The 15,037-nt window shown below is 40.1% G+C and overlaps 1 protein-coding gene across 4 annotated transcripts in view; it reads left to right on the top strand.

The window, feature by feature from the left end:
• Positions 1–15,037, top strand: part of mdfic (MyoD family inhibitor domain containing) — a 434,364-nt gene that overhangs the window by 25,386 nt on the left and 393,941 nt on the right. For 3 of the 4 annotated variants that reach the window (XM_057855538.1, XM_057855536.1, XM_057855537.1), the window contains one exon: positions 12,892–13,179. In XM_057855538.1, coding sequence (XP_057711521.1) covers positions 12,892–13,179 — 288 coding nt within the window. Of the gene's footprint in view, positions 1–12,891; positions 13,180–15,037 lie in introns of those variants that run through there. The other variant, XM_057855539.1, reaches the window with a different exon arrangement.

The raw sequence follows: 15,037 nt of genomic DNA, 5'->3' as shown, positions 1-15,037 counted from the left end.
AACCTTATTTTTGGTAGACAATTCTTGCATACAGCAAAGTCCTTGTTCACCTTACTTCCTTTCTTGTTGGTGTAAAATCTAAAGTGTGTCCAAATGATGATTTGTAGCAATATTTTTTGTTACTTTTTCCTCCACCGTTCCCACGAAGCTTTTTAAAAAAATTTTTTTAACCCACTTGGAGCTTCGTCTCTTCTTCTCTAGACGTGTTGTGCGCACGTTACCTTCACCACCGCTCTTGAGCGCCCCTAGTGGGCCACCAACGAATTGCTCAACAAACATTGAGCAGTTTACAGCATCCAATATGTCAAATAAAAGTATCGATACTTGGCGGGAGCATATCGATAACCGATCGGGTCTCAAAATATCGCGATATATCGCTGTATCGAGATATTGTCACACTCTTAAATGTTTGTGTCATGTTTTTCCTCCTACATAAACCATATTAAAACTAAGAATATATTTTCCTCCATGTTTTCCCATTTTCAAACATTGAAGAGGTGGGGGGGGTCAGCCTGTTCATGCTCAGACCATACACCGCACTCTACATCAAATTGGTGTGCATGGCTGTCACCCCAGGAGGAAGCCTCTTCTAAAGACGATACACAAGAAAGCCCACCTGTGTCATCAGACCATAGGATATGGTTTTAGTAATCCATGTGCTTTGTTGACATGTCTTCAGCAAATTGTTCGCGGGCGTTCTTGTTTACAGTCTTCAGAAGAGGCTTCCTCCTTGGGTGACAGCCATGCACACCAATTTGATGTAGAGTGCGGTGTGTGGTCTGAGCACGAACAGGCTGACCCCCTACCTCTTCAATCTCTGCAGCAATGCTGACTGCACTCCAGGAACGAGTCACATTACATTTTGGAGGGAAAATGACAGCAGTACTCAATTTGGACATTTAGGGATGTACGTTTTTTCGGGGTGTACTCACTTTTGTTGCCAGTGGTTTTCATATTAATGGCTATATTTTGAGGGGAAAATTAATTAACTCGATTATATCAGCTGCACACAGACTACTTTTCATTGTGCCGAAGTGTAATTTTGTCAGTGTTGTCCCATGAAAAGATATACTTAAATATCTGCAGAAATGCGAAGGGTGTACTCACTTTTGTGATACACTGTATATATATATACATATATATATATATATATATATATATATATATATTTTAGGGCTGCAGCTATGGATTATTTTAGTAGTCAAACAATCGATGAACCAGTTAGTTCGAATAATCAATCGGGTAAGGAACATAGAAAATTAAAATACTGTACCTGAGCTGAGCCTCAAACGGTATAAAAGAATGAATAAACGAGGATCTAAGAAGAATTGGCTAACTCTTTTTTTTTTTTTTTTTTTTTTTTTTCTGATGTAATGCTCTAAACAAACGGGTCAAATACATATTCCCACGAAAAATGGCTAGATACACCTATAAAGTCAATTACGAATGCCTAAAAAACCCCATCTCAAACAAAAACTTGGCTTATAGTTGGTCTTAACAGGGAACAGCTGGATTCAGCCATGTGAAATGAGTTATGTCATATTCACTGTCACCACTAGAGGGCATTGTATCCACTCAAATCAATAAAACTAAATGCAAACACTTTCAAAACAAAGCTATTTTCTAGTGCTGATTTCTAAAGAATGGAAAAAGATATGAACTTTTTTTTCTGCTGAAAGAAGAGAGTCTAATCTTTCTTTTAGTGGGTTCCATATTTATATAGCAATAGAACAGAATTTTCTGTGGGCCTTGCAAAATCAGCCAAAATCCAGTAAAACGGCCAGGAGCAAAGGGCCTTGCTCTGGTAAAAATGGCTGGGAGTGAATGAGTTAATTAAACAAATCCTTGAAGCAGCAACATTTAATTAGAATCTTTTTCTAATTGAATTACTCGAGTTAATCGATTGTTGCAGCACCAATATATACAGTTAAGCTGACATAATCATTTTAAGTGTCAATATTTGTGTACGGTTCCCAGTGTTGTTTCTGTGGAAACATGGTTGAAATGGCTCTTTGAGTGATTAACGTTGCTTACCCCTGGTTTAACCAATGAGGTTTCTGCTGAAACAAGAAGCACCTGACTGCGATCAACTAATTGCGCTTGCAAACAAACTTTTTTTACTGAAACATATTCGCCGTTACAGGACGAATACAAATACCGTTAAACTCTGAGTTAATATGTCTACAAGTCAGTTTCCTACCATTCGTGTTCATATTTTGGAATTGCCCTGACACACCCTTATCTGACCTATCTGAAATATACTTTGCTAACCGATTTTGAAAACTCACTTGAAAACTTACTCAGTGCAGCTGATGTGGGGATCGTCAAACAACCAAGGTTTTTTTTTTAAATCGCAGAAAAGTACAAATCTCAAGTGAGGTTGTCACCAGGGAACACTCGCCCAGTGGCTTCTCCACCCCGGAGGGCTTTCGGCTTGGCGACAGACAGTCCTCAAGAGACGCTTCAGGGTTTTCCAGTAGCCCATATCTCTTGCACACAGGACCGTAGCTCCTTTGGGTTCACCCCTGAATAAATTGCAACCGGTTTGAAGAGTTTAATCGTCACATTATTCTCTGGATTGTCAAATACTTTTTAATGCCCGATAAAGATGACCTTAGTTGCTTCTTTTATCAGGCGCGCAAAAGGCCTGTCGTATAACACGACTCTGTTTTAAAGAAAGCTTGTCTTTTGTGTGAGGCTCTGATTGGACTTCAGCAGCACACCTTCAAGGTTATTACCTGTGCGCTCAATTGACCTCTTCTGAAGCGAATTTGTGACCTCTAATAACGGTCGTGAAATAGATTTCCGAATGGAAGATTGTCATTTTGTGATTTACATACAAAATGGAGTAGAAATAAAAGAACCGCGGTTGCGTGGAACTAAATCAACATTCTCAAAGTTGTCAAAGTACATCAAGTTTCAGCTATAGGAACTGTGTGATTGTTTTTATGCAAGATACATATCTTTGTAGTCCTCCGGGCCCTGTCTGTGCAGAAACAATGTGTCTAAAGTACAGAGCCATTATAAACTCCAGCGTTATTTTCAAGTGATTACTTAGCAGTAGGTCACGTAATCCAAAATGGTATAAATAGGGTGAAATGCTAGCGCAGGGGTTGATTAAAACGGCCATTGTAATTCTACCTCTGTTGTAATTATTTTTTTCATTGTCTCGCAGCAGATAGATTTCATATGGGAAATTTCAAGTGTGTTGATTAGCATATTTTACCCCAAGTGCCCGGCTCGTGAGTTTTTTTTTTTTTTTTTTTAACTATTCAACATACTCAAGCCACACGATTAGTTATGCACGCCCTGATTGTCAAGAAAGTGTATAGATTCTGATTGTGGATTAAAAGTGTTGCTTCATTATGGCTGTTAAAAGTACTCTTACTTAGGTCAAATAACTTTAGTATCTAAAGGTCACTTATAAAGCACAAGTTTCGAATTTTATTTCAAAACCTGTTTTACATTTTTAATATCACTTGAGCTTGTTCATGTGTTAGCCTTGTGAAGCACGAAAATAAAACTTGTATTTACCTCAGCTGTTTACCAAATGTGCCACACAAGACGGCATCTTTTCCAGAGAAGCTCATAGAGAGGGAAAGGGGGGGGGTCATAAAATGACTTGGGCGGGTTAAAATGAGAGCTGCACAGGGGGATTACTTGGCCTCTAACAGGGTTTTGGCTCCAACATTAAGGTTAAAACCCTTTTCTATTACAGAGATCTGTGCTGGTGTTGCCCTCGCCAGCCCCTGAGCTTGCCGCTCTCTGGCCCGTCGTGTTTGTAGGTTCAATGCCTCTCAGCGAGGTCATTCTGTCAGGCGCCCCCTGAGCAGTAGAGGGTGACCAGGGACCGGGAGGGATGGCTGCCGTCCAAGCAATCCACCCAGCCCCCCTTCTCCATTTCCCTCTTTCAGACTGGAGCTAAAATCGATACCGGCGTCTCCGTGTTTAAGAAGCCACTCAGAGGCGGACGAGCACCTCCGTCCAGAAGGCTGATTCACTCAGCTTAGGGCTTTGATTGGCGTCCCAAAGATGCGAGGCGTTGACCCACAGCTGTCCCATTAGCGGAGGGTTAATGCTGAGATTGCTAGCGAGCAAATAAAGGAACTCTGCGTGGGGCTGTTTTGATAGACTGCCAATCCTCTCTGTGACCCGCAGTCACACCTCAGATGTGTTTGGCCTTTTAGGGACCGTAAATCGGTTAGTAGGGCACATAGATGAACTGCTTTGTAGCGCCAGCCCTGTTGTGCCCACGCGCATGCTAGCTGAACTTCCTATGGAACTGGAGCCGGTGGAATATTTGAGTCATGGCTCAAACACCGAAGCACAGAATGCCCTCCCTCAGCAACTTCTCTTCCCGGTCTCTCCTGCGGTGTTGTTGCTTCGTATTTTGTTTGGTGCTGACTGTTTATGACTGTGCGCAAAGGCGAGAAACAGGAAATTACTCAAAGAGGGACAAAAAAGCCATGAAAACACATCACAAGTGTTTTTGCTAAGGGTGCTTAAATTAGCACACTGCCAAATTCCACATAACAGTGGTGAAACATCAGATATGGGAGTAGGACTAGCAAAAATGCGCTTAGCCAAGATTCCCGAAAGGAGGAGTTCTGATGGCGTAGGTCGGAATTTAAGACTGGACTACGGTCTGGGCAACCAGATACAGGGATTGGACAAAATAATGGAAGCACCTACATTTTGGCATCATAATCATTGAACATAATTGTGAAAGAATGGCATGAGGAACATTTTAATGAAGTTGAGCATCTCGTATGGTCGGCGCAATCCCCAGACCTCAACATTATTGAGTGTTTATGGTAAATTGTAGTTGTAAAGATTCAATTAGGACGTCGAGTTCCACCGCCATCGTCTCTAAAAGGGTTAGAGGGTATTCTGACCGAAGAATGGCTTACAATTCCTTCGGAAATAATTCACAAGTTGTATGAATCAGTACCTGGGAGAATTGAGGCTGTAATTGCCGCAAAAGGCGGACCTACACCATATTATCATCATTATCATATCATATCCTATCATATCATATCATATATCATTCAGACTATAAGGCGCACTTGATTATAAACCCTGACCCACCAAATTTGACACGAAAACATTTGTTCATAGATAAGCTGCGCCAGACCATAAGCCGCAGCTGTTCTCATTGTATTTTGGAATAATTACATGAACCGGTAACTTTATTTTTACCATGGCATCATTAAACTGTCATGAGATGATGAACCACCATGAAGCTTTGAACCAAATAGCTGCAAAGTTTAATTGCTTCAAGAAGCTTCATTTGACCATAACTGCTGCCTTAGGGGCAACAGTCAATCTCTCCTGCTACCTGCTGCCAACACTGTTATCATCCAGCATGCCCCCTAGCATGCGTTGCAGTGCTACAGATGTAAATAACAATGACGGTCTTATGGCAGTCTTAAGACACCGCTGTCGAATAAAGTTATACCTATTAACCCAAATAAATGAACAAATAAGCCGCACTGGACTGTAAGCCGCAGGTTTCAAATTGAGGGAAAAAGTAGCGGCTTGTCGTCCATAAAAAAATTACGGTAGTTTTTGTTGGTTTTCAAGTTGTTTGTCCAATCCATGTATCTTGTTCCTTTTTCTGTCTTGTGCTGGACAGATTACCGAAAGAAGGAGTTTTGATTGCATGGAGCTGAAATTTGGGACTTTGGTCTGGACGATCTTGTTGTTTCCGTCATATGCTCGCTGGATCGATGAAATTTTGTAAGGACCAGCACTGATCTGCAATTTTTCAACTTTATTAATGTAGATGTAAAACAAAGGCTTGCTAAGATTGCACTTTCAAAAAAACATTAAATGTGAATTCAAAATAAAATTCCTGAGTGTTTCTTCAAACTTTGCAGAATTGCCCTTTCATTTAAAAATACATTAAAATACCTGATGTTAAATGCTATAAAATGTTAGTTAAAAAAAAATATATATATATATTTGCAATGCTCTTAACAAATTATTAAAACATATATTACCAGAAAATAAAACGGCTAAATACACCTATGAAGTAAATTACGAATGCCTAAAAAAACATTACTCAAACAAAAACCTAGTTTAAGTTGGTCTTAACATGGAGCAGCAGCATTCAGTCATGTTAAATGAGTTATGTCATATTCACTGTTGCCACTAGAGGGTAGTATATCCACTGAAATCAATAAATTTAAATGCAAACACTTTCAAAACCAACCATTGCCAGAGGATCTAAGTACAACAAAAGAAAAATTGGCTAACTTACATAGCAAAAGTCCGCTGGCTTATATGCTATAAAATTCTAGTTTTTTTATTTTTATTTTTATTTTTTTACAATGCTCTTAATAAATGGTTCAAACACATTTTCCCACAAAAAACTGCTAACTATATGAATAAACTAAATTACGAATGCATTAAAAAAGCATTGGCTCCAACAAAACTAGCTTATGTTGGTCTTAACAGGGAGCAGCTGGATTCAGCCATGTTAAATAAGTGATGTCATATTCACTGTTGCCACTAGAGGGTAGTATATTCACCCTAATCAAGAAAACCAAATGCAAATACTTTCAAAACAAACCATTACCAGAGGACCTAAGTACAACAAAACAATTATCTAATTTACATAGCAAAAGTCTACTAGCTTAAATGCTGTAAAATGTTAACTTTTTTTTTTTTTTTAATGCTCTTAACAAATGGTTCAAGCACATATTCCCACAAAAAATGGCTAAATATACCAATAAACTAAATTATGAATGCCTAAAAAAACATTAGCTCAAACAAAAACTTAGCTTATGTTGGTCTTAACATGGAGCAGCTGGATTCAGCCAGGTTCAACAAGTTGTCATATTCACTGTTGCCACTACAGGGTAGTATATCCACCCAAATCAATAAAACAAAATGCAAACACTTTCAAAACAAACCATTGCCCGAGGATCTAAATACAACAAAAGAACAATTGGCTTACTTGCATAGCAAAAGTCCGCTAGCTTATATGCTAAAAAAAAAAAAAAAAAATTAAATTTATTTTTACAATGCTCTTAACAAATCCGCGAGCTTATAAGCTATAAAATGATAACTTTTTATTTTTTACAATGCTCCTAGCAAATTGTTCAAACACGTATTTCCACAAAAAAATGGCTAATATACCAATACACTAAATTACGAATGCATTAAAAAAGCATTGGCTCAAACAAACAAAAAAAATAGCTTATGTTGGTCTCAACAGGGAGCAGCTGGATTCAGCCATGTTAAATGAGTTGTCATATATACTGTTGCCACTAGAGAGCAGTGTATCCACCCAAATAAAAACTAAATGCAAACACTTTTTAAAACAAATCATTACAACGCCACTGTAATTAAGCTAATCGAATTACTTGAGTTAATCGATTAATTGTTGCAGCACTAATTTAGGTCTAAATTTACATTGCAAAACTAGATTAGGCCATTTAGGAATGTGGCATTGACAGTTATAATTCCAGGTCCTTAGCATGTCAATATTTTAGCACGCCAAAAAAACATTTATTGTGAAAGGCCTTTAGAATGGCTTGTTTGCCAGCCAGCGCATCTTTTGCATATTTCAAAGAAAGTCCTTGTCTTCAAGTTTGGAAGGTCAAATGGTAAACATGGCTTTGATACGCCCAAGGAACATTTCAATCAGAGCCCTTTTGTAATAACATTCATTGTACTATATATTCCTCACTCTCTCTGTCGTATAATTCCCCTGGTTTTGCGTCTATAAATATGGACGGGGAAGATGTATAATTTCTAATGAGAAAATATATCCCTTTGGATTGAAAGGCAGGGGCTGCTCCACACACCGCTATTTGTTAGGAGGAGAGATGATACCTCAGGCTGTTTTGGCAGTGATGGTGCTAGGGAGGACTCTGGCTAGGTCATTGCACATTTTACAAATTAGCATTTCAATCATGCAGGTACATGCGCAGCCAAGCGGAAAATATACACGCTCTCCTAATGCCACCGCACAAAAGATAAACAAAATACCGGTGCGGGGAATTAGCATTTCCGAGCTACCTGCTGTTTGTTTCTTTTGGCTAATGGCTATTAGCAGATGAATACCGGTGCGGGATCGGTGTGTTTATTTGGTTGACATTTGAGTAACTCCATGTTGGGTGTTCTAATAACGCTGGGCAAACAACTTTCATCACCCGCTCCCTTCTGGGCATTAATATTAAAAATGCTCGGCGTTTGTTATTGGGTTCCGTGCCACACAATTTTCACACTGACCCGTGTGACCTCCTTGTTAGACTTCCTTGGTCTTGCCTTTTTTTCAGAATTGATGTTTGTACAGCTGCGTTCCTAACCACATGCATATGTGTGTCTATATATACACATATGTGCCGCGTCCTGTGTCTTTTGGGTGCAATTTTCAACTTTCTCCGGTAGGACCTATTTTCTGTGACAAAAACCGAGATGTTTATAGACTGGCTTTTACATACAGAGCGATCCAAACGCAACCCCGCCCCCCCTCTAGGCTCCGGCGCTCGATCCCTGTGTGGCGACGTTGCTGAAGACTCTGTGACAAATGGCAATTATATTTGTGTGTTCTTCATGAATCCATCAAACACTGGCCTTTTAAAAATGCTCCCCAGATATCCCAGCCTGTCAGCTACTGGTAGCGGCGACCAAATTGGGATGCTGCTTAGACAGTCAAGAAGCACTCACCCCGCAGTTTCCCCTGTGATGTGTGTGACAGCGTGTGCAGGGGAATACCATGTTTTATTCAACTACAAATGTACACTCTCAACAGTTGTTGATGTGCTGGAAATAGGGTGGTTACAAGTCCAATTTGGTGCGCTGTGTACGTGTGTTTGTGTGTGCGCCAGGGAAGGATACATGGGAGTTTAATGCATCCTGTCAGGTTTGGTACATTCAGTTATCTCTGCAGTGTTGTAACAACAACAGTTTTTTCATGTTTTTTTTTCTTTTTTTAATAAAATGCTGATCTAAATTGGTTTGTTTAGTTATTTTTTTGGTCCTAATGGTCAAAAATGGTCAAAAAACAGTGCTATGAGAAAGTATCTGAACCTTTTGGAATTTCTCACATTTCTGCATAAAATCACCATCAAATGTGATCTGATCTTTGTCAAAATCCCACAGACTAAAAAAACAGTGTCTGCTTTAACTAAAACCACCCAAACATTTATCGGTTTTCATATTTTAATGAGGACAGCATGCAGTGACAGAAGGGGGAAAAACAAGCAAGTGAACCCTCTACCTAAGAACACTTAAAGAGCTATTGAAACCAATTTTTACTGAACAATTTAAGTCAGGTGTGTGCCGAATCACTGATGAGTGGTTTAAAGCTGCTCTGCCCACTATAAAACACACACCTGGTAAGAATTGTCTTGATGAGAAGCATTGTCTGATGTGCATCGTGGCTCGGTCAAAAGAGCTGACTGAAGACCTGCTATCAAGGATTGTTGATTTGTATAAAGCTGGGGAAGGATATAACCATCTCTAAAAGTCTGGCTGTTCATCAATCGACAATCAGAGAAGTTGTCTACAAATGGAGAGAGTTTAGCACTGTTGCTTCTCTCTCAAGGAGTGGCCGTCTACCAAAGATGATGCCAAGAGTTCTGCGCATGAATACGCAGAGAGGTAAAAAAGAACCCTAGAGTGTCTGCTAAAGACTTACAGAAATCACTGGCTCAGTCCAATATCTCTGTGCAGACATCAGCTATACGTAAAACTATGGCAAAGAATGGTGTTCATGGGAGGACTCCGCGGAGGAAGCCACTGCTGTCTCAAAAAAACATTTTCTCATTTAATGTTGGCAAAAAATCAGTTTTGGCAAAATATTTTGTGGACTGATGAAACCAAAGTTGGATTATTTGGGAGTAACAAACAAGATCATGTGTGGAAGAAAAATGGAACAGCTCACCAACATCAACGCCTCATCTTCACCGTGCAGCATGGTGGAGGGAGCATCATGATTTGGGGCTGTTTTGCTACCTCAGGGCCTGGACAACTTGCAATCATTAATGGTGAAATTAATTCAGAATTATATCGGGATGTTTTGCAAGAAAACCATGAGGCCGTCTGTCAGACAGTTGAAGCCAAAAAAGGATGGATGCTTCAACAAGAATATGATCCAAAACACAGAAGTAAATCAACCTCAGAATGGTTTCAGAAGAACAAAATACAGGTTCTAGAGTGGCCAAGTCCAGACTTGAACCCCATTTAGATGCCCTGGCATGACCTAAAGACAGTGATTAATGCCAGATATCCCAGGAATCTGACTGAACTACAGCAGGTTTTTAGAGAAGAATGGGCCAAGATTATTCCTGATCGATGTGCTAGACTGATCAGCAGCTCCAGGAAGCGTCTGGTTGCGTCAGCATTACACAAAATAAATGGTAAACAATCGGTTTTGATTCCACAGACACTTGAAGAGGTTTGTGTGTCAATTTATAGTTCCCAATTAATTTTGAGTTACCGTAATTTCCCGGCGCACCCATGTATAATGAGCACCTCAAATTTACTTGTAAAATCTAGGGAAAAGTATTGTACCCGTGTATAACGCACACCCTAATTTTAGCACCAATACATAGAAGAATACAAGAAAACAGAGCTCGTGTACAGATAAATGTCATTTTACTGACTGGTGAAACACGGCACAAGCATAGCACATTGGTAGTTCAAAACATTACCGTAAACTGACAATATGCACAGTAATAAAATCTGATAACTTCTTTTAACTTACCAGAATCCAGGAGAAAACAAAACAGATGTGACTTTTCTTTTAAAGGCTGCTGTATAACTTTCTCGTTTCATCATCATTAATAAATGTTTCCTCCATGGATTGATACGGTAAAATGAAAGTGAAAACGGTAACTCCCATCCCAGAAAATTTAAAAAATAGTCAAAAATCACTTCCTACCAAAAGTTTTACTCCAGACCTCCCTACACGTTTCCATTTTTTTCTCTCATTATTTTTTCATTTGTTGAGCAGCGACCGAACACGTCTGTCTTTGCCATCTCTGACAGTATCGTCATTAGCGTGATCAATGGATATGCTTATTTTATTATGCATCGTGTCCATAAATAAACTTCAGAATGGTTTCAGAAGACCAAAATACATGTTCTGGAGGAGCCAAATCAAAGTCATGACTTGAACCCCATTGAGAGGCTGCGGCATGACCTAAAGACAGTGATTAATGCCAGATATCCCTGGAATCTGACTGAACTACAGCAGTTTTGTAGAGAAGAATGGGCCAAGATTAGTCCTGATCGATGAGCCAGATTGATCTGCAGCTACAGGAAGCGTCTGGTTGCGGCAGCATTACACAAAATAAATAGTAAACAATCGGTTTTGATTCCACAGACACTCAAAGAGGTTTGTGTGTCAATTTATAGTTCCCAATTAATTTTGAGTTAACTCCCATCCCAGAAAATTTTAAAAATAATCAAAAATCACTTCCCACCAAAAGTTACTCCAGACCTCCCTACACGTTTTCATTTTTTTCTCTCATTATTTTTTCATTTGTTGAGCCGCGACTGAACACGTCTGTCTTTGCCATCTCTGACAGTATCGTCATTAGCGTGATCAATGGATATGCATATTTTATTATGCATCATGTCCATTCATCTTCACTAGGATGAAAATAGAAAAGTTTGCGAGGAGAAGTTGAGGAACCTGTCGCTACGACAGTTGAACTCTTTGTTTTATGGTTTGCGGTTCTTCAGAAATCGAATTGCGCCGAGTATTCGTCCTTGTGGAGTTGAACTGCGTCCTATTTAGCTGAGCTGTTGCGGTCGCCTTCGAACAAGCCCGCATTTTATAATGAAGGATTGCTGGGCGTAAGAGCGATGGGAAGAGAATGCCGAAGACGAGCAGCGTCTGGTCCGCCTAAGTGCGAAACCACAACAGCTGTAGCCTCCTCAGCATCCTCTCGTTAATACGCCGTCATGGATGGCCTTTGTCTGGCGGGAAAGTCCATCAAGTATGTCGTAAATCACTGCATACAAAGCTTTCCGCCTGCTACCCAGTTGTCTCCTCATCCCTAAAGTCCCTATTTGTTTATTGAAGCAGCTCGAGGAGTGCGTTTAATTGCTTTGTTTTACGTCCGCGTTCACATCCGGCCTCTCCCTGGGCGATGCACTGTAATTTCGGGTTGGTTGGGATGGAAATAAAGGCCTGGAATGATATTCTTTTTTGAAACTGCAGAAACACTTGAGGGATGCTCTGTAAAACCGCTCAATTAGGGCCGTTAAGAAAGACCGGAGGTAAAGGAAGTGTCGAATGGCAAACGGGGGGTGAATAATTCACCCAATCTGAAGTTAACGGTGCACCGGCGGGCTCTGATGTTTACGGGTAGAAGTCCCAGTAGAGCTGAATGCGCAGGTACTTCGCTCACTCTCATCCTTCGCCGCCTTATCAGGTCGTCGTCTTCTGACTCGCAGACTTGCTGAGGCCACCTGAGCGTTCGAGTAAAGGAGATCATTACGGTTGCAGACAGCAGCTATTTTGTATAAGCTTCTCTATCACAAGCGCTTTTATTTCGCCCGTATTAATCTCACGTTCCCTCGCATAACTCACCTGGGTACTGCTCCAGTCTTGCCTACAGCGGCGGCTCTTGTGATGGTGTCACATGTGAGGTCTCTACATCTTTCTGTCATCCTGCCGCGGAAATGTTTGCCATGTGATCAATATCGCGCGGAAGATTTGCTAGGAACCGACGGGACGAGTAAAGTTTTTATAGCAAGCCTGACGGCAGAGTGCTGACAAGGTTCTCGCTCTCGTTTAAATAAAGTTATGCGATCGTCAAGCATTTAGCGCCGATGGGGTGAAAGGAAAGTTCTTTTGGCAGAAATTGTGTAGGTAGTTACCTAGTTAGCTCCCCTGACTTGATTTTGTTTTCCCGTTTGCTTTAGATCAACCTCAGATTGATAAAGAGCAAAATGGCATTTGCCTTGCTGACCCCAACACCCCCTTCGAACCCAACGCCAGCGAACCCCGTGGTGCACGTGCAACTTGTAAATGTTCGTGCGCTAACGGCGCCACGGGATCCCCGGGAACGTCGCCGATTACCAGAGAGCCGTCCACGCTGGTTTCGCAGAAGATGCAGCGGAAGTTGAAATCTAGCCTGTCGGTCAACAGCGATGGCAGCCGGAGAAGCAAAGGAAGCTCCACCGAGACGCCAAAACCGCCTTTGCCAGAAGGTGAGTTTTCGTTCATCAGGCAAAAACTCATACGGGACTAAAACTTACTAATCACTAACAGTTAAACTTAACGCATGCTGCTTTTTACTAATCACACGCGGGGTGTTTCCCAGAAAACATGCAAAGCCTGTTGGTAGAGAATAAATAAATATGGCGGAATACACTCAGGTGACTTGAAGTTGCGCTCTGAGACCCCCCCAATGTGGCCAAATTTCAAAATTGTCCTAAATGCATGTGTAATACATCATTGGAAAGCTTCAAATCTCAATTTTCTGAGGGAAGACATTTTCAACAGGGTGGGTGAAACACGGTAATATAACAAGGGTCACAATGCAGAAATCGCAGACATGAAGAAGTGGTCGATATTTTGAAATATATACCTTTTTAAACTTTTTTTTTTTTTAATTTGTTTGGATCGATTATCATCTAAAATATCGGGGAAAATGCAACAGTAAATGAAAAAAAAAAATTAAGCGATAGTTATGCAGTAGATATGCATGAGCTATTTCCAGACACTATTTTTTTCATTGTCATGTAATTTGATTAAAATATGCGAGTGAATGATTTTATAAAGTCGTTTTTTTTTTTAACTAAATATTAGACATCAATGAATGATTCCAAACTAAAAAATGATACACATTTTGAAAAATAAGTATAATTACTTATTTTCTTTTAATGCCTGGGTTAACAAAAGCGGTTGCGAGGTGTCCGTAAACGGTGGTCTCCAGGGTAAAAAGGATTAGTTCGGGGGCTTAATGCGCCATGAAACTGCTATTGCAGCATATAGACGTATTGTTCTGTCAAACACAACAGTTCTTTTGGCTTAAAATACAGCAGTGTATTTTAAAGAGGGGTGCAAGAGCAGAAACTGCTTTTTCAGCCTTGTCTGTGTTTTCCGCCAATAAATAAAACTTTTGAATTGAGAGGTATTTTCAAATGACTATTATTCGTCATTTATTAACATTACTTGAACGTAGAGTCTTATAAAGAGCCAATTTTAACAATTAAAAAAAAAAACAACTCGCCCGGCTCAAATCAAAAGGGGAAACTGACACATGAACGGAAAAAAGTAGATTCTTTCCTTCATTGTTTAAGCGTACTGAGAATTACACATACAGTATTCAGTAGTACCTCTGCTTACGAACGTCTCTACATGCAGAATTTTCAGGTTAAGACACTTTTCAATGGGAAAATATTGCCTCTTGTTTAGAAATATCATAGTACGAAAGGCAAAAATACGGTAAGGCTTCGAGTTTACTGAATGTAACATACTTATAGCTGCTCTGCCATTGGGTATTGCCAAGTACTCAATTAACATAATTTCATAAGTAGAGTTACCACCGTTTCTGCATAAAAAATACTGTATATCAATGTTTTTGAAAACAAAGTAATGCTAGTCACAATCAAAATACCACCAAAAATCATTGAATAAAAATGCCTGTTCAGCGAACAGTACATTTCTAAAAAAAATACATAAAATGGAAGTTTTCATATAAATGATCATAATTACATCAGTCAACAAAATATGGTTTTGCAGTATATTGAATGTACAATCCATTGTGTAAAATTCCAAATGTTGTATTATTAATTCAAATATGATTGTGTGTTGCCGAGCATATAATATGATTGTCGTTGCACACCACAGCGTTGGTTTGTCACACTGTCAGGTGTAGTTGAGGTGCGTCCAGTAATGACTAGTCCTGTTCCTGTCAGCACAAATACGGAGTAGGTGTGACCGCCTAACAAGGGCCGAGAGCGCGGGGTGCCCATTAAAAGTCATGACCAGTCTTGGCCGGGGCCCCTCACACCTCTCAGGGCCTACTCTCTTTACCCATCTCGCATCTGGGCATGCAGGGCC

Source organism: Corythoichthys intestinalis, chromosome 13, assembly GCF_030265065.1.
Source record: "Corythoichthys intestinalis isolate RoL2023-P3 chromosome 13, ASM3026506v1, whole genome shotgun sequence".
In the NCBI taxonomy this organism is placed as follows: Eukaryota; Metazoa; Chordata; class Actinopteri; order Syngnathiformes; family Syngnathidae; genus Corythoichthys; species Corythoichthys intestinalis.
Note: the sequence above shows the minus strand (reverse complement) of the source record. Positions and strands in the feature narration are given on the sequence as shown.